We start from the raw sequence: 24,677 nt of genomic DNA, 5'->3' as shown, positions 1-24,677 counted from the left end.
GGTCTTTTAATAATAAATATTTTAATAAAAAAATAAAATGTCTTTTAATAAAAAAAAAACAGTAAGTATGGTATATTATTTAATTCAAAATTCAAAAATCATACACCCGAGTTTTTTAGTTCTTGGTCTTGCCTTAAGGCCAAAAATTAAGGCCTTGGCCTCGAAACTTTTGGCCTTGGCCTTGGTCTTGGCCTTGAAGTTTTTGACCTTGACCTTGATTGTTTTGGCCTTGGCTTTCATAAAAAAATACATAAAAAGAAAGAATTGAAAGTTTTCATTCTTTATTTTTATGTATTTTTGTTTTCGGCTTTCATATATATCTACAAGTATATTTTCTTATTGACTTCGTTGAATTCTGTGCATAACCTTGATCTTATTTCACAAAATGTGATTTTATTGTCACAGCACTTGCTACCTATAGTTTGTTAATAATTGGCCTTAACGAAAGGCAAAAATTTAAGTTTTTTGGTCTTGAAAATGCTTGCGTAGGCCTTGGCCTTGAAACGCTTACTTTTGGCCTTGTAACTTTTGGCCGTGGTCTTGGCCTTGGCTTTGTTAACAACTGTGTCATACACTATTTTAGACTTAATCTAAGCAGGTTGCAAAGGTTGTTTAATTGTTTAAATACCTTTTAATACAATTTGGTTGAACATACATACTTACATATAACAAAATATAATGTAAAAATAAATATTTAAAAAATTACTATTGCATACTGAATCTCAAATTTAAAAAGCCCTAAACAAGTTTTTATCAAGGCTAAAAGATATTCATTTTTGCTGTTTTTCTTTATCTGAAAGAAACTTTCTAAATTAAACTTTGAACTATTATTTTTGAAATTGTATTAGCAAAGTGTTATTATAACTTGTGGAATATAGACAATAAATGTGATTTTCACTTTAAAAAAAAAGAAATTATGTATATAAAAAATAAAGATGAAAAAAAAGAGAATCATATTTTTAAAAAAGTAGATAAATAATGTTTCATTATAAGTTCTTTTTTCAAAAAAAGTATATGAATTTTGGTCAGCAAAAAAAAAAAAGAAGCCTTAATACATCTGTCAACTGATAAATGGACTGGTTGGTCAGTTGATCAACTGACTGGTTGAAGGAAGTGCTGCTAAATCAATGAAGGATTAGATTGGGGTAGCATTAAACTTTTTCATTATTCTTCGTTTGCTTGTTCTTATTGCAACAAAAAAACTGAATGGATTTAGATGGAACAAAAAAAAGAGCAAATAGGTATCTATAAACACCATTGTGTAAGTAAATTTTTTCTACAATTAAGAACAAAGACCTTTTTCTCAAGTTTGTCTTTTACTTTCATGTCAAAAAAAATTTCAAGTAAACAAATTGTGACAAGTAACTTAGGATTTTCCAAATTTTTATTACTTAAGCTATATTTCCATGTCCACATCTAAATATTAATACTCCAGTTACCAATATATTTTATCTTTACTTGTAAAAACAAAAGAAGTTATGAAGCAATGATATTTGAAAGCAAATCAATAGAAAATAAATATAAAAAAAAAAGAAAACGCGATAACATTATGTACCTTGACATTGATTAATGAGCGATTCTACTCCACCATCAATTGTTTTATAGCCACTTTTACATATACAGTTGTATCCACCAGCAAAATTGTTACATAAAGCATTAATTGAACAGATGTTTGTTGTTGATAAAGCACATTCATTAATATCTAGAAAAAATTTAGTATAATAAAATAATATATAACAAATATAAAAAGAAAATCTTTATAAGTAAAACTAAAGCATATACAGCTATGTTACTACTCTGAAAACGCTCACATGACAGAAAAATGCAACTATTTGGTTTTTAAATTTTAAAGATAGTTTGAACATATAAAAGGAAAAAAATCAATATCACTAAAAGTTAAAACTTATTGTTTTGCAAAAAACTGTTAATTTAAAAGAAAATTGTCATTTTGTAAAATCATACTTTTTAGGATTTTCAAGTATAAAAAAAACAACAACAACAACAACAAAAAAAACAATAAAAAATATAACTTTAATAAAAAGAAAATGTGATAACATTATTTACCTTGACATTGATTAGTGAGTGATTCTACTCCACCATCATTTGTTTTGTAGCCATTTTTACATACACAGTTGTATCCACCAACAAAATTGTTACATATAGCATTAATTGAACAGATGTTCGTAGTCGATGAAGCACATTCATTAATATCTATAAAAAATTAGTATTATAAAATAATATATAAGAAAAAAAAAATTTATTATTAGTTCTTCTTCCAAAAAAAATCATATTGATTTAAGTCAGCAAAAAATAAAGGCTTTAATACATTTAACTGATCAACTTATTATTAGCAAATTATAAAAAGTAGATAAATAAGTTAGCATCAAATTATTAAAATAATTTGTTTTAAAAAAAATGTTAAAAAATTTTGTTTTAGAGCTTTTAAGGCTGAAGCAAAACATCTTTTTTTAACTTTTATATGTATTCTACATAGTTAAACAATAATGAAATTCAAAAATAGTCACACAATAATTATTTTACGAGAGGTTAATTTAATACTGTTAATGTTAACGAATCAATAAATAATGAAATCTGCCTTTTTACAGTTAAACTTTTAAAAACAACGATAGAATTAACCATTTAATTTTCAGAATAAAATTCTAAAAAATATATTTTTTGATGTTTCTAAGACCAATATATCAATTGCAGAAATGCAAACAAATCCTAATAAACGTTACGGGTTGAAAAGGTTAAATTCAAGTCATTTACAGCTATTATGTCATTATTTTAGAGTGTTTAGGACTCTTACATGTTGCTAGAAATAAACTTTATAAAGTGTTTCACTGCAAAATAATATTTTGATTTTTCAATTAAAACCACTAAAAAATAAAAACTTTTTAAAACCACTTTCGTAAATATACTTAAAAATATATAAAATCTTATTTGTCAAGTATTTTGAATGCCCTTCATTTTTAATACTATAAAAAATTAAATGCAAATAATAAATTTTTGCTATTACAATTTTGTTGGGTTCTTGTTTCATATTTATTATTTCTCATGGATCTTAAAAAAAAACTTTTTTCAGGGAGAAGCAAGAGGAAGAGCATTAGAAGTATTTTTGATTTATTTTAAACTAAATAAAATTTCTTTTCTTTAAACACAAGTAAACTCTCTGTGCTATTTCTGTGTTGAATTTGTATCTCCTGTACCTGGTCAAACTACCAAGGCTGCTTCTTTTCATTTAGTAAACAGCACTTTTAGTATTTTGAATATGAATTTTAACAGAAAGAGTTGTTAAAGTAGTCAATCTTACCAACAATAACTTATCTTTTGTGATTTTGAACATGTAAAAACAGGTACTTTTACTTCACCCTTTTCTCCTTTGACTAACTCATGGAGAGTTGTTGGTTCAATGTTCAGTTTATGTGTTTTTAGGAATTTAATTTAAACTTAACAACTTAATTTTGTGATGTCATATTAAAAAACCTAAATATAGAGTTTTGGGCAGCATTGCAGAGTTTTTTTTGCAGAGGATTAGGGCCAAGGGTATTAATGTATGAAGAACAATTATTAATAGAAAAATATATTTACTTAAGTTTTTTTTTTTCCTTCTTTACCGGGTTAAAATTTTCTAATTTAATTAAATCTTGTTAAAAAAATATTTATTAAAATTTATGAGATAAATGTGGTTTTATTTATTAAATGACTACCAAATAAAAGAAATTATATAAAATGTTTAAAAAAAGAAGAAAAAAATTAATAATTTTGAGAATAAATCAATAGAAACTGTTTAAGTTTAATATTTAAGAATATTTAATAACACTATATACCTTGACATGGATTAATGAGTGATTCAACACCACTATCAATTGTTTTATAGCCACTTTTACATAAACAGTTGTATCCACCAGCAAAATTGTTACAGATTGCATTATTTGAACAGATATTTGTAGTTAATAAAGCACATTCATCAATATCTATAAAAAATTTAGTATTATAAAAAAATATATAAGTTATCATCAAATAATAATAAAAATAATTTATTATTTAGAAATTAAATTATAAAATTTCATTTTAAAGATTGGAGATTAAATTTGATGCAAAATGTCTGCATTTACTTTTCAAATGCGTTCTAGATAATAAAACAACAATAGATTTCAAATAAAAAATAAAATATAAATTATTTTAGGATGGACTTTAAATATATATGAAATCTGCTTTTCTACATTTAAACTTGTCAAACCTACAATATGATTAAAAATTTCACTTTTAAGTGAAATTTTTAAAATATATTTTAAATTAAGTTCTAAAAATATATACTTAAATGTTCATTTTTAATATATTTTAATCTTCATTTTTGATATTACTAAAAGTGGTATATCAATTGTAAAAATGCAACCAAAATAAATGTTACTAATTCAAAAAGTTAAACTTAAATCATTTTCAGCTATTATGTCAATATTTTAAGGTGTTGGGACTCATACATGTTGCTAGAGCATAGATTTTTGTAAAATGTAAAAAAGCTTATTTTGACTTTAAATCAAAATAAATAGTATGGTTATTACTATTTGCGACTTTAAAACAAAAGAAATCAAAACTTTTTTTCTATATAATTACAGTATCTATGTAAGAAGATAAATTGTTCATGCAGAAAAAAATTTCATTGTTTTTCTGCTGTATCTGAAAAAAAATTTATGAAATAAAGTTAGGGTTGTTAATTTGTAAATCATACATTGTAAGTTACATTATTATTTATGTAATATATACAATATATATGGCTTTATCTATTCAATGGCTACCTAACAAAAGAAAAAATATTAGTAAAACTTTAATACAATTTATGCAATTCATTGTCATAATTTAAAATAATATTAGTAAAATGTTACTATAATTTATGCAATTTAGACAATATATTTTGTATTTACCTTTAACTGTCAAATATACGAAATTATGTATTTAAAAAACAGAAAATATATATATATATATTTATAGAAAGAAAATGTGATAACAATATTTACCTTGACATTGATTAGTGAGTGATTCTACACCACCATCATTTGTTTTATAGCCACTTTTACATACACAGTTGTATCCACCAGCAAAATTGTTACATATAGCATTAATTGAACAGATGTTTGTTGTTGATAAAGCACATTCATTAATATCTATAAAAAATTTAGTATTATAAAGTAATATATAACAAATAAAAAAAGCGAATAAATAAATTTTTTATTAAAAGTTTATACCGATTAACTATATCATTTCTTTAAAAAATATATTTTAAAAATGTTATTAAGGTATATATTTAACTAAAGTAACCACTACTTTGGACAGTGGGGTAACTTTGGACAAAAACTTTGAATATAAATCTTTCTTGTGTATAATTAAATTTCTTGTCATGTGTTTTATTTTAACTTTTATGTATATTTTTTTATATTGAATAAAGCCAAAAATTACATGTGAAAACTGTTTCTTAAATATAGACATCTTGAAAAGAACAAATATTATAGCAAAATTGTTACATATAGCATTAACTGAGCAGTTATTTGTTGTTGACAAGGCACATTCATCAATATCTATAAATAATTAAAACAATGAGATTTATTTACCTTATTATTTATCTATAAATAATTAAAACTATGAGACTGTCCATTTCTCCCCACTCTTCCCTATATATATATATATATATATATATATATATATATATATATATATATATATATATATATATATATATTTATATATATATATATATATATATATATATATATATATATATATATATATATATATATATATATTTATATATATATATATATATATATATATATATATATATATATATATATATATATATATATATATATATATATATATATATATATATATATATATATATATATATATATATATATATATATATATATATATATATATATATATATATATATATATATATATATACATACATATATAATTAGAAGGAAAATAATTTGTAAACACCAAAATGGACTTATTAATCTTAAACAATGTTTTTCTTCCCTTATATAGTATTATAAAAAATATAAAGACATTTCTTTAAAAAAAAAAAATTAAAAAAAAATAGTTAGTGCTGTTTGAGATTTAATGTTAAATATATGACATCCTTAAGTACATAAGTAGTTTAAAAAAGGGTGAAAGTATATAAATAAAATATAGCTTTTTATAAAGTTTGGTTACAAAATGTAAATGAAGAAATATTTGTCTACAGAATTATAATTTTGAAAAATTAAAATTTCAGTTATCAACTTAGTTGCAATTCTCTGTCCATTTTTGAGTATAACGTCAATATTAAAGTTGGGATTCCATATTGAACAGCAAATAAGAGTTATGGTCCCATGTAGATGCAGTAGAGTCTCTTGAAAGAATGGCAGTTTTTGTAATTAACTTTGACAATCTTACTTAACTATTATTACTTTGAAAATTTTTTTTATTTAAAAAAAAATAGGGATTACATTTGGCTATTTTTAACTCTTCTAAGATTAACCATCTGTTTTATAATGTCTGTTTTTAGTATATAGCGTTTACTAATTCCTCATATATATTTGTATGTATGTGTGTGTGCGTATATATATATATATATATATATATATACACACATATATATATATATACACATATATATATATATATCCATATATATACATATATATATATATATATATACATATATATATATATATATATATATATATATATATATATATATATATATATATATATATATATATATATATATATATATCATATTATATATTGAGAAACATGTCAATGCTCATTTGGGAGTGATTGACATGGTACTCACAACAACCATTACAACCATGGTAATGACAAAAAAGAGCAGCAGCATTTTTTTTGTATAAGAAAATGTCAACAAAAGTGTATGCAATATCTAACTTATATAAACTTCAAATACATAATGTTAAAACATATATCAAGTTTTAAAGTGTAACTTTTACTTAAAAAGTGCGTTGCGGCAATATCTCTTTAATTTTGATTTATTTCATTTATTTTTTTTGCTTATATTTATCATTGTATATTAGTCTTTTGCTTATTACTATAAAAACTTTTGTAAAACAATACACCTAAATGGCAGAATGGTTGCAGCATTTCTGATACAATTACTGTGGTTCAAATCCCAGCATTTGCCTTTTTATTTTTTATGTTTAAAAATACAAAATGAAGTACTTTTAAAGTTTTATAGATATCATATACATAACATATATGAAGTTATCATATTAATTTCTCGCACATGTCATGATAAAAATATTTATTTTATTTAGTGCGTTCGCTTATGTTATTTTGTGTTCAATTAGTCCTAAAAAGCTCTGAAACTTAATAAAGAAAAAAATCAATAAGCCTGCGCTGCTGCTCCAAAATGTGCTGCTGTAAAGGTTTAAAAAAAAGGTTAAAAAAAGCCTTTTTTTTAAACCTTTAAAACTTTACCTTTTTTTCCCTCTTCAAGCAGTTTCTTTTGATGAATTGTTTTTCTACTGTTGACTAAAAACATTGAAGTATGGCAATGATTGGAGTAAAATAGATAAGTATAGAAATGGTCAGTTTAGTAAAGACCTTTATTTTACTGGTTAAGACAGCTTAGATATATATATAAGGAACATGTATAGAAAAGGTCTAGCAGTAGTGGTGTAGTGGTAGAGCACTTGCTTAATAAGCAAGAAGTTTCAACTTTGATCCCCACCAAGTCTCTGAAAGTGCCGTGCTCAACTTGTTTCTCTGTGCAGTGGCCTTGTTCGTCAAGGTTTGCGTTTCCAAGTTATAGAGTCAAGATTTAGGGTTTGTTAAAACTATGAATCCAGATAAAACATAGTTTTCTCAGGCAACTAGTTGCAGATTGGTAAAGTAAAATAGAGAAAGTTTTAATGCTTCAAAAAATATGATTTCTAATTTATGTAATTTAGGCACCTTTAATGAACGTGGAGTAAAGCTTTGTATTGACTTTGTGGGAATGGCTAAAAAGAGCATGTTCCAAAACATTTTGTATGTTGTAAAAACAACAAAAATATGTTATCCAAACAAAGAAAAAGAAGTTTAGAACCAATTAGATGTTAAACTAAAATTTTATTTTAATTTTTGATTTAATAGAGAGTTTTATATTGTTTTTTTTTTTTTATTTTTGTTTTTTGCATTCACATTAAATGCATAAACACAAAAAATTGACATAATAACTTATATTTAATTATTTACCTATAATGATTATTTGCTTAAAACTGATTTTTTCTAACAAAAAAAATGACATTTGTCAAAAGTAACTTCTTTTACAAAAAAAAATAGAAAAGCAGCTTGCAAACTGTTTTGATTTTTAATTTTTTTGTGCTAGCAGTTTTTCAAAACATTTTACAATATAAACATTTTACAATAACAAATACCATAAAGATAAAGATGTTAAAAAAGTAAAAAAAAAAATTATAAAACCTATACTCAAGATGTTAAAAAATAAATTAATATTAATGATATTTTAATAAATTCAACTCAGTTCTTTTTTATTTATTTTTCCTGTAAGGTGCTATACCCACAAGTATTAACAACTTATCTTTCCTGTTAGTAACAATGTTATTCTTGCAATATTATTCTATAAAGTCTTATACATATTGAGCTTTAAATAAAATCATTTTTAAACTTTACAAAAATGATAAAACATAAAACGTGTTTAGAATAGTACAGTTAATTTGTGTTAAAATGCGTTAAGAATAGTACTGTTAATTTTTGTTAAAATGTGTTTAGAATAGTACAGTTAAATTGTATTTAATTGCTTTACATTTAACATATGAAATAAAAAATTTTTTAAATGAGAATGCAGAACAAAAATTTTTAATCTTTAAAAAAATTATTTCTAATATTTAAAAAAATGCAAAATAATTAATATTTTGCATTTTTATCTGGATTGTATTTTTTGACCGCCATAAAACCTTTATGCATTTGTGTGATAAAACAAGCTTTTCATACCAACACAATTTCCAGAAGTATCTTTTTCGTAACCTGGTACACAGTTGCAGGGGTTTAGTGATCTATCAACTGCTGAAACAATACATTGAGTATTAGGATCTGGACAGGAACTTTGATCACAATCACATGTTACACCATTTGGATATTGTCCACAAATAAGTGCAGAATGGCACTCACTGCAATTACCAGCTACGAAACATGAAATTAAAAATAAAAATTAATTTAAAAAAAACTACTATATCATAGTTTGTGGCAATCTAATAGTAAAAAATAATAATAATATATGAAAAACAGAATTACCAACATTCATGGAAATACTGCTGACTATTGCTTTAATGTTTGTAGTTAGAAATGTTAAAGTAAGCTATAATGGAAGTAATTTAAAATTAAATTTTTAAATATTCTTAAAAAAAAAACTTTTAATTCTAATTATATTTGTATAAAACAGCTATTCTAAAATTTCTCTATATAATTATTATAAGTGCATAAATTCTAATCTTTAACCCTTTGTCTTACTCAACTACAATTTTCAACTACAAACTTTTTTGCTTTAAAAACTCTTTATTAACTCTTTTTTTATTTATTTTTTTGACTTTTGAAGTTAATTAATCAAGGTAGAGAGCTATTTAATACAACTTGTGAACTGTTGTGAATTGCGGATTTTTTTTTATCGCTTAGTCATCCTCTGAAGCCACAATTTAGTAGTGTTAGTAAAACTTTTGTTTGATGTGATACTTTTCATTCTGTTGCATGACTAATTCACACTGTGATTTGTAACTTTATTTTCATTATTGCTGAACTGTAATTACTTTCATTACTATTGTTATAAACTACAATTAAGTTTAAATAAAACTTTAAAGTATTTGGCTGTGCCATATATATAGCCTATATGGCATATATATGGCTGTGACATATATATAGCATGCTTGTTGAAAAGCGTCTTCATCATGATGCAAAATATTTGCATTGAGGAAAATATAAAAAGTACATGTTGTACAGCCTGGACCAAAAAAATTATTTAAGGTTTGTGCCATTTATGTAGATGCTTTTTTTTTTTGAGGAAAAAATTATACAATTTAATATTTTGCCCCTTTAAAATTTTGAACATTTAATAAAAAGTTAATTAATAACAATCAATACTGATTGACATTGAAATTTTTTGTATCAGGTCTCAGCATTAAATACAAATGTGCAATCCAGCAAACACAAAAATAACTTTAATTTTGATAATGTTTTTGCTGGATGGTTTTTAAACATTATTTGTATCAAATAATCCACTGTAAAAGGACCCAAATAACATGCAATAGAAGTCTTATCAAGTAAAGCATTTTTCAGATTCATACTTAGAGCCATGTACACTCAGGTAAATGAATTTGATCCTATTACTTCATCCACATTAAAGCAAAACTATTTGCAAAAAATTTTCCTCTAATAAGTTGCTTGAATTGACAAAAAAAAAAAAAAAAAAAAAGACTTTTTCATTGCTAGACATCCAAATTCCTCTGATTTCCATTGCTACAACTCTTTGACAGCCAAGTTTAACAACAAGATTCAGTGGACTGAATCTTGTTTTTCTTTCTGCTGGAAAATTATATATGTGGTTCCATTTTTTATAAGTTCTGGTGATTACTCTAACCCCACCAATCATTTTCAGCCTTCTTTTTATTATTAGTAAAGTTTTTAAGTCTTTCTTGTCCTTGATAGACAATACTCTGCTTCCTTTCCAGTACCTTTTGAGGAACCACAAGTTTCACAGTTTGTTCTTGCAATTATCTGTTCCTTCTCAACTATGTTAATAATTTTCCTGGTAGTCTCTCTTCTAAGGTGGCTTTATATAATGACAACACAATATATTTTTTTAAGATTCAGATCTTTCCTCAAATATCCATCATAGAAACAAAAGATCTAAATCATTACAAAGTTAGTATCTGCTAAGTTAGACTTTATATTGTTTGTCATATTTTAACTTCTGATAGATTATTTTTTTAACTAAAACAAAAAGTTTTTTTAAACTTGACTGATGTAAAAGACACAAATTTTAGTTATAGCTTCTCTAATAAAACTTCTTCTTTTGATCTTCAATTGAAATAATCAATTTTAAATAACTTATACTTACTACAAAGTATGTAAACAAAATTTGTATTCTGTCAATTTTTAGACAAAATGAGTTTTAAGTCATTTAACATTTTAGTTTAAACATTTTATTTTTTTGTTTACCCTCTTTAAATGTTTTATTTCTCTGTTTCCAATTTTCTGTAAAACTATATTTATCTTTGTCGTACGCATCTAGGAAAAAAATTGTTAATATTAATTTTACTAGTTTAGCATTTGAACAAGTTGTGAGAATGTTTCTTTTATGGTCCTTTGATCTATTTGGACATTATGTCATCAATTTTGATATGAATGTTTTTATCAGCCACATGTTAATGAATTGGTGAATAAACATGTTAATGAATTTGGTGTAATAACCTAATTTTGGTCAGAGTATAAAGTTAAAAATAATAATTAAAATTTTTCCCTTTAAAAATTGCACAATATTTTAGAAATAATGAAGACAAAATACCAACTCCACATCTTCCTGAAAAAAAAGGTATATGTGGCTTTCATGTGGCCTTATTGCTTATAAGTTATAAAAAAGTGTTAAATATTTAGATTATGATCAATATAAAATCTGATGAGTTTTTGCTCACATACAGAACACATAATGTAGAACACATTATTATGTCAATTAATGTGGGATGATATTTAATTAAAAATGTGAAAAAACTAGATGTGACTACTTTTAACTTTTAACCTCATTTTAAATTATAAAAAGAATAAATTGTGATTCTATTGCCAGAATACTCCATGATATCATGCGGTTGCCAACTTTATTCGTTTTAATAATTTTTGCCAATCTGTTTATTTGATTTTGAATATTTTTAAGAGTTGTAACATCTTTATACATTGTATTTGCTGCAAGAAAACAACATAAAAAGACTGTGAAAATTTTAAAATGGTTAACAATGTGACAATTGTGTTTGACAATATGACAATTTTGGTTGACAATATGAGCAAACTTTAATTGTGATTGGTTTAGATTTTATTTGGATTTCATATGAAATATTTTTTAGCTATTGTTCAAAGAAATTGCAAAAATGCTAGATTAAGACAATAAAAAAGCCATCAGAATTTTATCACACAGTTCATCAGATTATGGTAGTGTATAGAAGAAGGAATACAAAAAGTATGACATTTTACTCTTTAAGTTTTTAACTGGTTATACATCTGCATTTGTACAAGATTTCATAAATAAACAAGTCGTTAGATTTTTTTTTATTCCTACAGATAGCGTATATGAAACTATTCTGTAAGAATTTAGTGTGCCTATTGCTATTTTTAAGTGGGATTTTTTTTTGCAGCTGACTAGGAGCTCAAAGAAGTAATTACGCACTTATTACAGAGCAGCCTAGAAGATCACTTAAGTAGGAAGTTCATGCCTCCTTCTTTACCTACGCTGCTTATCTGGCAAGACCCATTATTAAACCTTGAACCACTAGGTTTTTAGCCAGAACTCTAAACTCTATCCCATGGCTGCTCTCTTCCTTTGAGTGGTATAAGCATATGGACTGCATCAATGCCATCCCATAAAGAGGTATGGTGGCTATAAGACTAACCTATGCTTACCACATATAATTCAATAAAAACTTTTATGCATAAATATGGTGAGGTGTTATATGGTGAGGTGCATTAGTATTTAGTGTGATTTTCAGTGGCCATACATGGACCACACCAATGCTGACCCATAAAGGAGAGTAGCAAACGTATGACTGACATATGCCATATGTGACCCACATGATTGATCTGATTTAGTGCGATTGTAATAATACAAGTATTATAGCCACAATTGGACCGCACCAATGTTATCCTATAAAATTTATTATATATAATAATAATAAAGTTTCTTGTCAGATAAACAGCTCAAAAATTTCACTAAAATTGTTCCTATCTTCTATGAAAAGCAATCATATTTTTAATTTGCTAGCCACAACATTTTAAATAAAAGAAAGTTAAAAATAAAATTAAAATGAAATAAAACCAACTAATACACAACTTTAAAATTCTAATTCAAATCATAAAAATCAAATTATTTTTAAATTAAACATTAATAAAAAATTTTAAATTAAACATTAATAGAAATACTTGCCGTATAAGTCTGACCCACTGTATACTGGGTAGCAGATGTTAAGTCAAAATTTGTAAAACCAGAACTTAACTGCTGTTTGAATGATGTCTGATTAACTGAAATTTCTGAAAATGATAAAAATTAAATTGATAGTAGTAGTAGTAGTAGTAGTAGTAGTAGTAGTAGTAGTAGTAGTAGTAGTAGTAGTAGTAGTAGTAGTAGTAGTAGTAGTAGTAGTAGTAGTAGTAGTAGTAGTAGTAGTAGTAGTAGTAGTAGTAGTAGTAGTAGTAGTAGTAGTAGTAGTAGCGAGGGGCTATTCTATACCCTTTTCGACATCGTTAAACATATTTGGGGCCACCCAATTTAAAAATTGAGGACCTTTTTACTTTTTTTGCAAATATTGTTTTTTTTGGAGAATAAATGCTTATATACAACAATGTTTACATCAAATTTTTTTATAGAAGACACCGGCATAGGGGGTACCACTGCCAACATTATTTTCAAAGAATAACCCCTGGTATTAGTAGTAGTAGTAGTAGTAGTAGTAGTAGTAGTAGTAGTAGTAGTAGTAGTAGTAGTAGTAGTAGTAGTAGTAGTAGTAGTAGTAGTAGTAGTAGTAGTAGTAGTAGTGAAAAATTTAAAAAACATACCAATAGTAACCTTGTTAGTAACAGAAAATGCTCTAAAATTTATTGAGCCTGTTAGCAATCCTCCCCAGTAAACAAAATCAGTTTTTAAGTAGGTAAATGCAGGAGTAAGAATCCAACTTAAAGATGTTTCTAAAAGTAAATATAAATTTTCTAGAAATGGAAACACTAAAATAAAATGAATATTTTAAAACTTAAAAGATTTTTGTAACTTTGTATATTAAAAAAAAAAGTTGAGCTTTAATTAAAATGTATTTCTATATAACAGTATGATCTTTACAGGAAAAAAAGTCTTTAAAGTCAAAAAAAGCTATTTTGTTATTATTATTGTTTGTACCCTCTATATATCACAGGCAGCTGAACAGTATGACAGGTTTAACACTATTAGGGAAGTAGTAGTAGAAATCAGGCCTCGACGAGAGTAAATGAGTGTGATTGCTTTTTTTACTTGTTGTTACAAACTAATGTTACTAATGTTACAAAAATATGTACACAAAAGCATTTTTTATCGCTTCGTGAAAAAATTCTTTAGAAAAACGTTTTCTTTGGGTTTCCACTCTAGCAATCCATTTATTAATTAACAACTTTATTCATTCAATGTAAAATTTAATAAGCAAAAGTTATATAAGTTTTTAATGTTTATAAAAAATATTTTATATTTTCATACTGTAATAAAATGCAGTAAGTTAATAATTAATGCTTATTTTTTAAGACTTAGCTTATTATGAGACTTAACTTGTTATGAAGCATTAGCTTTTTATTTTTGTATTTTTTTTTTTTTGTATTTTATATACTTTATGTACTATGAAGACTTCCTTGTTAAGACTTTTTATATATTATTATTATATATATATATATATATATATATATATATACATATATATATATATATATATATATATATATATATATATATATATATATATATATATATATATATATATATATATATATATATATATATATATATATATGATAATACGCAATTATATATATATATACGATAATACGCAATTCTAACGGCCAAGAAATGGAAATGAATGAATGCGAATGCGAAAAAACATAATCCAAAAGTTTAAAGACGTTGGATTTCAAATAGACAAAAACAAATCTTAAATCAGTTAACTTCCTTGATGTAACTTTCAATTTAGCCCAAAACACTCATAAGCCTTTCAAAAAACCCAACGATAATCTTCAATATATTCATATATCTTCTAATCACCCACCACAAATTATTAAACACTTACCTACATCAATATCAAACAGACTATCACAAAACTCCTCCAGCGAAGTTATATTTAATCAATCTAAAAACGAATGAACAAGCACTAAAAAATTGCGGATACAAAAACTACTCCCTCAAATATCAGATCAAACAAAAAATACCCCAGAAAAATCGTAAACGCAATATCATATGGTTCAACCCCACATTTAATAAAAACGTCTCCACAAATGTTGCAAAAATCTTCTTGTATTTACTAGAAAAAAACTTCCTTAAGACACACAAACTTCACAAAATCTTAAACAGAAACACTGTAAAGGTAAGCTACAGTTGCATTGAAAATATAGAAAAAATTATAAAAAACCACAACAAAAAAATTATCTTCTTAAGAATTGAAAATAATGATCCAAAATGCAACTGTCGAAACAAAGCAGAATGCCCCCTGAATGATAAGTGCAAATCAACAAATATTATATATAAATGCATCATCACAGCAAAAAACCAACCCAGCAAAGTTTATATAGGATTAACGGAAGGTGAGGGGAAAACCAGATACAACAACCACAAATCATCATTCAACAATATTAAATACAAAAATTCTACCGCCCTATCAAACTATGTCTGGGATTTAAAAAACAATTTTAATGAAACCCCTATGCTAACATGGTCTATTCTCAAATCAGTACCCCCTTACTCGAATATTTCCAAAAGATGCCCACTATGTCTGTATGAGAAATTTACTATTATATCATATCCAAAACCTGAAGAACTGTTAAATAAGAGAACCGAAATTATATCAAAGTGCCGCCACGTAAAATAAATTCTTTTTAAAAAATTACAAAGCTCGCTACAAACCTGACTAACAACTATAAATAAAAATAACTATACTAATCTGTTCCATATATCTCTAGGCTAACTAATAAATTACTCACATACACAGCTTTTGTAATATATTTCATAATATTATGTATATTTTTATATCAATTTTAATTCTTATTTTCTTATTTTTATTTTATACTTTTTAATACACAAATAATACACATTAACACATAAAAAATATTTTAAACAACATTAAACATATAACTATTTCACAATTATTAGCTAACTAAAAACAAATTAATAATATTATTAACCTAACTACTAATCAATTTCGGTCCTGTAACGATCTAAAATACAAATATAAACCGTAACGTCCACTAAACAAATCATAGCAAAATTAAACTTTTACTACTTGCCTGATGATTGTGATAACACATGAAACTCAGAGTTGCAATATTAAATTATATTATAAACATTAGCATTTAGCTAATTCCTGGTACTGCGGGTAACAGTAACATATATACTATATATATATACTATATATATATACTATATATATATATATATATATATATATATATATATATATATATATATATATATATATATATATATATATATATATATATATATATATATATATATATATATATATATATATATATATATATATATATATATATATATATATATATATATATATATATATATCTTACCAAGATTGTGTCATTGTTATAAAATTGAGGAAGAAGAAAATTAAAAAAAGGCTTTAGTCTTTTAAGAAGTAATCTTTAAATTAAAAATAAGTTATGTGAATTAATCCAATATGTTATGTATGTTTATATATCTGTTATGAGAAACACCCAATAATTTTAAAATTTAGTTTCTATTTGCAAAATAAAAATAATTATTCAAAAATAAAAATAAAAAAAGAAGGCAATAATATAAAATTTTGTTACTTTGGATACTTAATACTTAATCTATTGCTAATTAGCAACTGACATATGTTGGTGTTTATTATGTTAAATAAAATCAACAATAAAAAAAACTAACTTAATTTAGAATTCAAATCTGAAAAAGCTTATTCAACCGTACTAAATAGAAATATTTTTAAGAAATGGAACAAAAACATTATTTAAACATTCTTGAAGTTTCAACTTTTCCATTTTTAAAACTGGAAACTTTGAAAATAGAAAAAGTTTTCTATTTTTGAAGTTTCAAGTTCAAGTAAAAATATTTATGACAACTTAGTTATTTTTGCAGTTTTAAAATAAAACTTCTTTTGTTAAAATATTGTGAATCGGAAGCTGCAAGTCTAGCTTATTGACAGATTTACTTTTATTGCAAATGATAAATCTCAAACATCATGATTAAATATATATTAGAGGTTATTAAGTATATATTATAATTAAGTATATATTATCATAGTTAGAGATTAACACCGGAAAATTTCATTCATAGATAACTTTTAAGTATACTCAGAAAATTTCAAAGTTAGTAAATTATATTAAAAATATCAGCAACTGTACAGAGTGTAGCATAAACTTCAGTTTGCATGGCATACTAAATGCTAGTATGCCATGCAAACTGAAGTAGTTTAACTGAAGTTATGAAGTAGTTTTTGATGTTGGTAACTGAAGTTATAAAGTAGTTTTTGATATTGGTAGGTAGAGATCATTAAAAAAATCTGAATAAGTTATAACAATTTTTTTTTTTAATTTTTTTTTTTATATGTTTGATTCTACAACATTGGTTGATTACAACACATGCAACATTTAAAAATATTTATAAATAAATAAAAAATGATTATATATAAAAACTTGAAAAAAAATCCCTTTTTCATTACTCTAAAAAATTTTATGCTACCAGTCAATGTATGCACAAAAGCTCTAGCCTATTTCTATTTTAGCATGATATCATCAGTAAAACTTGATTAAGACCTGTTTATGCAGCATGATGTCATCAGTGATATTTAATGAATACATTTTTTACCTACACACTAAACCAATGCCATTAAATTAGCAATATCAATAAATGTTGCATTGTTAAACAATAAACTGCTTGTTGTTAACAAAAAAAAATAAAGGTGAAAAAAAACTTAAAGATATATGACTTACTATCAAAAAACCATCCAAAGTTTCCAGGAACAGCAGTAACAAATCCACAAGGATTTGAAGAAGATATTATTGGGCAAGATATAATGGCTCCTATAAAAATAAAAATATTTTTTATATTTTTTTGTTCTCAGTAAAATGTTTAACATTGAATTCAAATAAAATTTATGTAAGCACATTAAGACAACTTTACCATCAATCGCTATGGTAACTAAGTCCAAATATATTGAATCGCTACCACTATACAAAATTGAGATCTAAATTTCAATCGTAATTAAAAGTTTAATGTGAAATAGATTTATAGAGAAGTAATAAAAAAAAATTGAGCACACTACTCTTTCTTTTTTAATGTTTTTATTTTATTTGCCATTCTCTCTTAATCTTGAACTCCAAAACATGAAATTAAATAAAGTGAAGAAACAGGTTGAAATTAAATAGAGCTGCTAAGTGAAAAAACAGGTTGAAATTAAATAAAGCTGCTTAGTGAAAAAACAGGTTGAAATTTTAAACTTGTTGAAGACTGTTAAAACATGAGTGTTTTCTACTAACCTTCTACTACAAATATACACATAGCTATTACTGCCCTCCTAGATTGTTCAAACTTTCCCAGAAGACATTATCACACACTTTAAAAATCACTGATTTAAATTAAGCCAAATATATTTTATTCAATTAAAATCTATGCAGTATAACTTAAATCTTCCTTTTCATTAATTAACAATAAAACATTTAACTAATGTTAACATGATTAACTGGTAACTAAAGATCACAGAGTGGTTTTTAACAATTTTATATTTTTATAATATCAACACAATAACTTAAAAAAAAAAATGATTATAATTTAACACTAAATGATTTATAATGTAGATGACTATTTTATCATGGTTAAATCTAGTTGTTATGGTTAAACTATGATTTGGTTAAATCTTGGCAATTATCTTTGTTTTACTTTCAAATAATTGATTTTTATATCTAAAATTGCACATCAAATAACAGCTTGGACTCTTCCAGTTTAATCAGCATGTAGTTCATACTTAAAGCAAACATTAAACTAAGAAACTTTTGCTGAAAAACTTTAAAAAATGGAACTTCTTATCCTTAGTGCATTTTTAGATTCTAGATTTTCATGTTTGAACATTTTGTTGTTATGATTTTTCAATAAATTAAAAAAGAAAAAAAGAAAAAAACTTGGATTCACTTATTTGTCATTATAGAAAGAAAAAAAAAACTTGGATTTACTTTTTTGTGAATCCAAGCATAATTAACTATATTTTCACAATTTTTTGTAAAAATATAGTTAATTATGAGCTTGTAATTTAAAATAATTTATTTTTGGTTTATTCAAAATACTAAATTGAAAACTTTTATTGTTTGTATAGAAACTGTTTGTAAAAAACTATAGTTTGCTTACAATATAGAAAAAAATGTAAAGATATAAATAAAGTTTTATGGTACTTCAACATTTGCACAACAAGAGTTTGAACTAGAGGAGAAAAAAAGGTTAACCATGCTGTTTTGTGCTAATTCTGAAACCTTGATTGTTTCTACCAGAAATAATGTAGTGCAAAGTATCATTGTTCAGGCTTTCAAATAATACAATCAATGGGATATTAACACCTCTAGTTGAAACTTTTGAGAGGTTAAAGGCACATTCAATACATTCTATGGTGGATGCCAAAGCCAATAATGCCAAAAACTTGTTTGGTTAAGCAGAAAGTCTTTTCCCATCTGAAAATATTCAACCTGGGACTTAAAGAGTATTTAGGTATTCATATCAATTATGAGCACATTTTATGAGTTAAGAAAAAAGTAAGTGAAAAAAATAAATAAAATGAAAAGTTGCTACCAATCTCCACAATAATGGTACTCAAGCATTTAGGGAGATCAATAAACTTGTAAAAATTGCCAATATAAAAAATAAAAACTTACTAAGCTGGCTGATGTAACTTGATCTCTATAATAAAACTTAACTGCAGAATACTGATTCCAACCATTATTGTTAATTGATATTGCGGTTTCTTGAATAAGTTCTAAATTTAACTTGAGGAATCGAACAGCTTAAAAAAAAATTATTAAACAACTTTTACCTCTAATTAACTCAACTATGCTAAACTGCAACAAATATTGCAATATGAACTAAAAATGATGCAGTAGAAAAGTATAATATTTTCAAATTAAAAAAATGGACAATCCAGAAATTGACTCTACAAAGTAAGTTTATTACTTTTACATAATCTGTTGGTAAAAGATTAGTAATGACTTCTATTAAATATTCTTCTTTTCTGTTTAGATTAAAGATGAAATTTGAGTACTTTTAATTATAGCTCATACTATAGAGGCTTTGAGAGTAGGATCAAGTATCAGAATCAGTTCCTACAGATTTTATAAGGCTATGGAAAACCATTTTCTATGAAAAACTTGGTTCATCCAAAAAACTGAAATTGGTTTATCCAGAGTACTGCAATAATTGTACAATTGTGTATTGCTCAAGGTATCTGAAAAAGTTAATAGTGAATAAAAATTTTAAAAAAAAGAAGAATGTCTATGTAATCAATTTTCATAGACATCGTCATTGTTTCCTTTCTCACCAATATGGATTATCTGGCTAGACCGAGCATTGAACATCAAATCTCTTATGAGCAAGAACTAGTGTTGTTATGAGTTATGAGCAAGAACTATTGTTGTTATCAACTTTGACTAAATCGACTAAAAGTCGACTAGTCGAAAGTCAAAATTAGTCAACTTTGAAAAATTGAATAGTCAATTTAATCGACTATGGGTTTCCGACTAATCGACTAAAAGTTGATTTAGTCGGGTAATCATCCTAACATCCTTATTTCTATTTTTTCACTTGATATAACTTTATTAACCTTTAATTTTGTTACAATGCTGACCAATTAGTAAAGAGATATCTTTATCAGTAGTTTAACTTAAAAAGATAAATGATTTATAAAGATAGAGCCATGCGTAAGAATATTATTCATAACCTTTTTTTTAAGTCAGTCAAAATATCTAAACATTGAACCTAATTTGCTGTATCACATAAACTTAACTCTATGCTTACTGTATGTAGCACAACTTCATTAATATGTTTCTTTTTTCGTATTATAGCAACCAGTTGATGCTTTTTAAAACAAAATGTTAAGTAATGTGTTATGGTACTCAGGATAACACATAGAGAATTTAAAAAATTAACATTTCTTATCTTTGTATCATTTTTACAAAAGATAATATATAAGATAAAATAGTGTAAGAATACTTCTTATATAATTTCATTTGAATTTAAACAAAGAGAATTTAAAAAGTTAACATTTTTAAAATTTTTTTGTTTAAATTCAAATGAAATAACAAGTAGTATTCTTATATTAAATTAAATTCAATACATTATGTAATGTATTTCACAATGGACATTATCAACGATTGGTTTAACTCCCTATAGATATTATTAAAGATTGGTATAGCTTCATTTGGGCTATTAGTAATAATGATTGATAGACAAATAAATCTCTTCGGAGAATATTTCCGCACAAAGGAATTCTCTTACGAACGCACTTAAAAGCCGTGCGACTAAACCAAAGAGAGACGAAACTACAGAGATCGATTAAGAGATTTTATGCTATTTCTTTGACTTAATTATAATAAATTTTATTTACTTTTATTATCTTTTTACGGTAGAAACAAAATGTTGAATAACAATTTTCATAAAATTAAAGTCTAAAATTATTTTGTAAAAAATAATGACTCTACAATAACCACGAGTAAATATAAAGATGCGTTAACAAACGAAATTTGCAACAAAGAGCTAAAGTACAAGAAAAATACCAGCTCAATGGCAAATCATTTGTATGGTAACCATTGTAGTAATATTAAAGAGTCTAAACTTCCAATTACAACAACTGGTCATCTATCTTTCAAAGCTGCATTTGCAAACTCTTACACATATTGTTCAAGCTCGCAGAAATATAGAGATATAGAAGAATCTATGTGTAACTTTATTCTACAAACAAGCCAACCACTGTCGATTGTTGACAACAAGCATTTTATCAAAATGCTAGATTCGTTTGATAGCAAGTACAAATTGCTGACTAGACAAAAGTTTTTCGTCTTCCTTCTGAAAAAGAAGAATATAATCGTTGGATGAATGCCATTTCACGAGATAATGTATCTGACAGCCCAGATACAGTTGTTTGCGAAAGACGCTTTCCACCTAGATATCCAACAGTTACTAAATTTGGCCATAAAAGGCCTCGCGATCCTCTATCAGTTTTCACATATGTCAAGCCTAGTTTGATACCTACTTTTCCACCACAATTAAGAACAACATTTAAAGCATCTTTATCTGTCCGGAACATTATAGCCGATGAACTTGATATCTTTATAGCTGCGGATAAGATTTCATGTTTTAAATCATTTTATCAGAGGCAACAAATTAAAGAAATTGATTGTGGTGTAGTTGATGTAACTTGGTATTTTGCTGATGAACATTTGCTAATCATTCAGTCAACATACTTTGAAGAAAACTCTTCAATTGTCAGATTTATGCTTAAGATTAAGAATGATCTTACTTTTGAGGGATAATTTTGTGGAGTTAAGTATAAATTGCATCTCTATTTCAAAATAAGACTTTCATAATTGGTTCTTGCTCGAAATTACAAGAAGCGATCAATTTTTTAAATAACTAACAAAAGGCAGAAAAATTATGAATCTTTTGCAGCTCATTCGTGACATGAGCTCTACTATAATTGGGAAGAAAAAATACAGTACAGAAACTATTGTTAGAGCATTTGATTATTTTGCAATTTCAAGATCATTATATGAAATTTTTAACTTTCAAGTATTTCCCTCTTAACAAAGCTAATTTCAAAACTGGATTCTGCAATAGACGGTATAAAGCTTTTAAACTCAGTTTTTTCAAAGCTTGACAATGAAATGCAAAAAAAGAGTATACTTTTAACTGATTAAGTCTATCTTAAATCATCGCTTACTTATCATGCTGGCTCAGCCTTTGGTAAAGCAATAAACCAGACTCTTTAGCAACAACTGTTTTAAGTTTAATGTTAGTGTCACTTTATGGGGGGCCGCAATATCTGTGCAAAATTTTACCAGTTTGTGAGCTTGATTCTGAATTTCTTTTCGAACAAACTCAATTTGTCCAAGAGGAAATAAAGAGCGCTGGAGGGGTACCTGTAGCCCTAATATGCAACAATAATCGAGTAAACCAAGCACTATTTAAAAAGTTTGATTGTGTTGATCCATGGTTGACTAAAGATAATATGTTCTTGTTATATGACTTTGTGCATTTACTTAAATCTGTTCGTAATAACTGGATCACAGAAAAAAGTCAAAAGTTACGTTATGAATATGATGGGAAAACGAAATATGCATGCTGGTCTAGTATCATAAGCTTGTTCAAACTCGAAGGAAATAGCATCGTAAAAATGGTAGCAATGGCAGAAAAAATGTCCAGCAAACAGAGAAACAGACAATTTCAGTTGACCAAAGATACAGGTGCAGTTTTAGCTCATACGTGTCGTGGTTTAGTAGCCATTACTAAATTTTTGTTACAACATTCTATTGTTGTAACAAAATGACCCACTAGAAAAAATGTTTGGAAAACTTCGACTAGGATCTGGAGGCACATATTTTATCAATGTGCAAAATTTCATAAAAAAAGTTAAAATGCAAAGAGCAAAATTAAGGCTCCATATTGATATAGATATTGATTCTTTATCAGCAGAAAGTGGACATAACTGCCAAAAATGTGGATACTTTCTTAGCAGTAATGCTATTGATATATTTGACAATTTGCCTGAGTAAGAAAAGTGTTTGCAAATAGATACAAAAGCAGGATTAGTATATATTGCTGGATATATTGCGCGAAATGAAGTGGAAGAGCAAGAAGAAGCTAAATTTTACTATGGAGAATTTGGTGATTATACTGCAGAAATAAATTGTGGAGGTTTGAAGATACCAAATGACATTGTTTGTCAGTGGACTATTTTCTTTTATATATTATTTCATGAAATTGTTAGTAAAATCTACCGAAAGTCACTCTGCAATGTACTAATGTTGATATCAGAGTCTTTTAACTTTAATATGGAAAGAAAACATGCTATTTCACTTTCAAACATTTTTTTAAAAAACTATGTTAATTTATATGCACCAAGATCGTCTAAAGAGCCACAACAAAAGATTTTGAAACTTTCAAAGTAAAATATTTTTTAGTAACTTTTATGTTACATATATGTTATATATGTAACATAAAAGTTATTAAAAAATATATATAACATACTTGTTATAAATAACAAGTATGTTATTTATAACAAGTATGTTATAAATAACATACTTGTTATTTATAAATTGGTCTTATTTATTTAGTAAGATAAAAAAAATTAGCTATAGTTCATGCATACTAAATGTAAATGGTTTTTTACGAGCAAAAGTTCATGCAATCATAAATTTTTCTTTAGTTGTTGTTGTTTTCTGATGGCCCCCAGCCCCAGGCCCCGATTAACGCGTTTACGAGGCCTGTTAGTACAGACGGCCATGGATAAAACACTTTTAACAAGCAGTGACACTGCTGCGAATATCAAACATTGTCTAGAAGATCTAATGAGTAAAATGTACATACCTTGTTTTTGTCACATATTAAATTTAATTGTTAAAGATGTTCTTGTAAAAGAGAATAAGCAATCAACTGAAGAAAA

The 24,677-nt window shown here is 25.5% G+C and overlaps 1 protein-coding gene across 4 annotated transcripts in view; it reads right to left on the bottom strand.

The window, feature by feature from the left end:
- The window catches only part of LOC136080744 (fibrillin-2-like), a 53,116-nt gene that overhangs the window by 11,769 nt on the left and 16,670 nt on the right, over positions 1–24,677 (bottom strand). Inside the window, exons 4-15 of one of the 4 annotated variants that reach the window (XM_065797789.1) lie at positions 19,900–20,027; positions 18,164–18,227; positions 17,974–18,063; positions 13,819–13,947; positions 13,190–13,293; positions 9,304–9,367; positions 9,004–9,192; positions 5,535–5,576; positions 5,019–5,123; positions 3,831–3,977; positions 2,065–2,211; positions 1,556–1,702 (exon numbers count right to left, since the gene is read on the bottom strand). In XM_065797789.1, the coding sequence (XP_065653861.1) occupies positions 1,556–1,702; positions 2,065–2,211; positions 3,831–3,977; positions 5,019–5,123; positions 5,535–5,576; positions 9,004–9,192; positions 9,304–9,367; positions 13,190–13,293; positions 13,819–13,947; positions 17,974–18,063; positions 18,164–18,227; positions 19,900–20,027 (1,356 nt within the window). Of the gene's footprint in view, positions 1–1,555; positions 1,703–2,064; positions 2,212–3,830; positions 3,978–5,018; positions 5,166–5,534; positions 5,577–9,003; positions 9,193–9,303; positions 9,368–13,189; positions 13,294–13,818; positions 13,948–17,973; positions 18,064–18,163; positions 18,228–19,899; positions 20,028–24,677 lie in introns of all 4 variants that reach the window. The other 3 variants (XM_065797788.1, XM_065797790.1, XM_065797791.1) reach the window with 3 other exon arrangements.

The sequence above is a fragment of the Hydra vulgaris genome, chromosome 05, assembly GCF_038396675.1.
Source record: "Hydra vulgaris chromosome 05, alternate assembly HydraT2T_AEP".
Classification (NCBI taxonomy): domain Eukaryota; kingdom Metazoa; phylum Cnidaria; class Hydrozoa; order Anthoathecata; family Hydridae; genus Hydra; species Hydra vulgaris.
The sequence above is the reverse complement of the archived record's forward strand: the minus strand, read 5'-3'. Positions and strand labels throughout refer to the sequence as shown.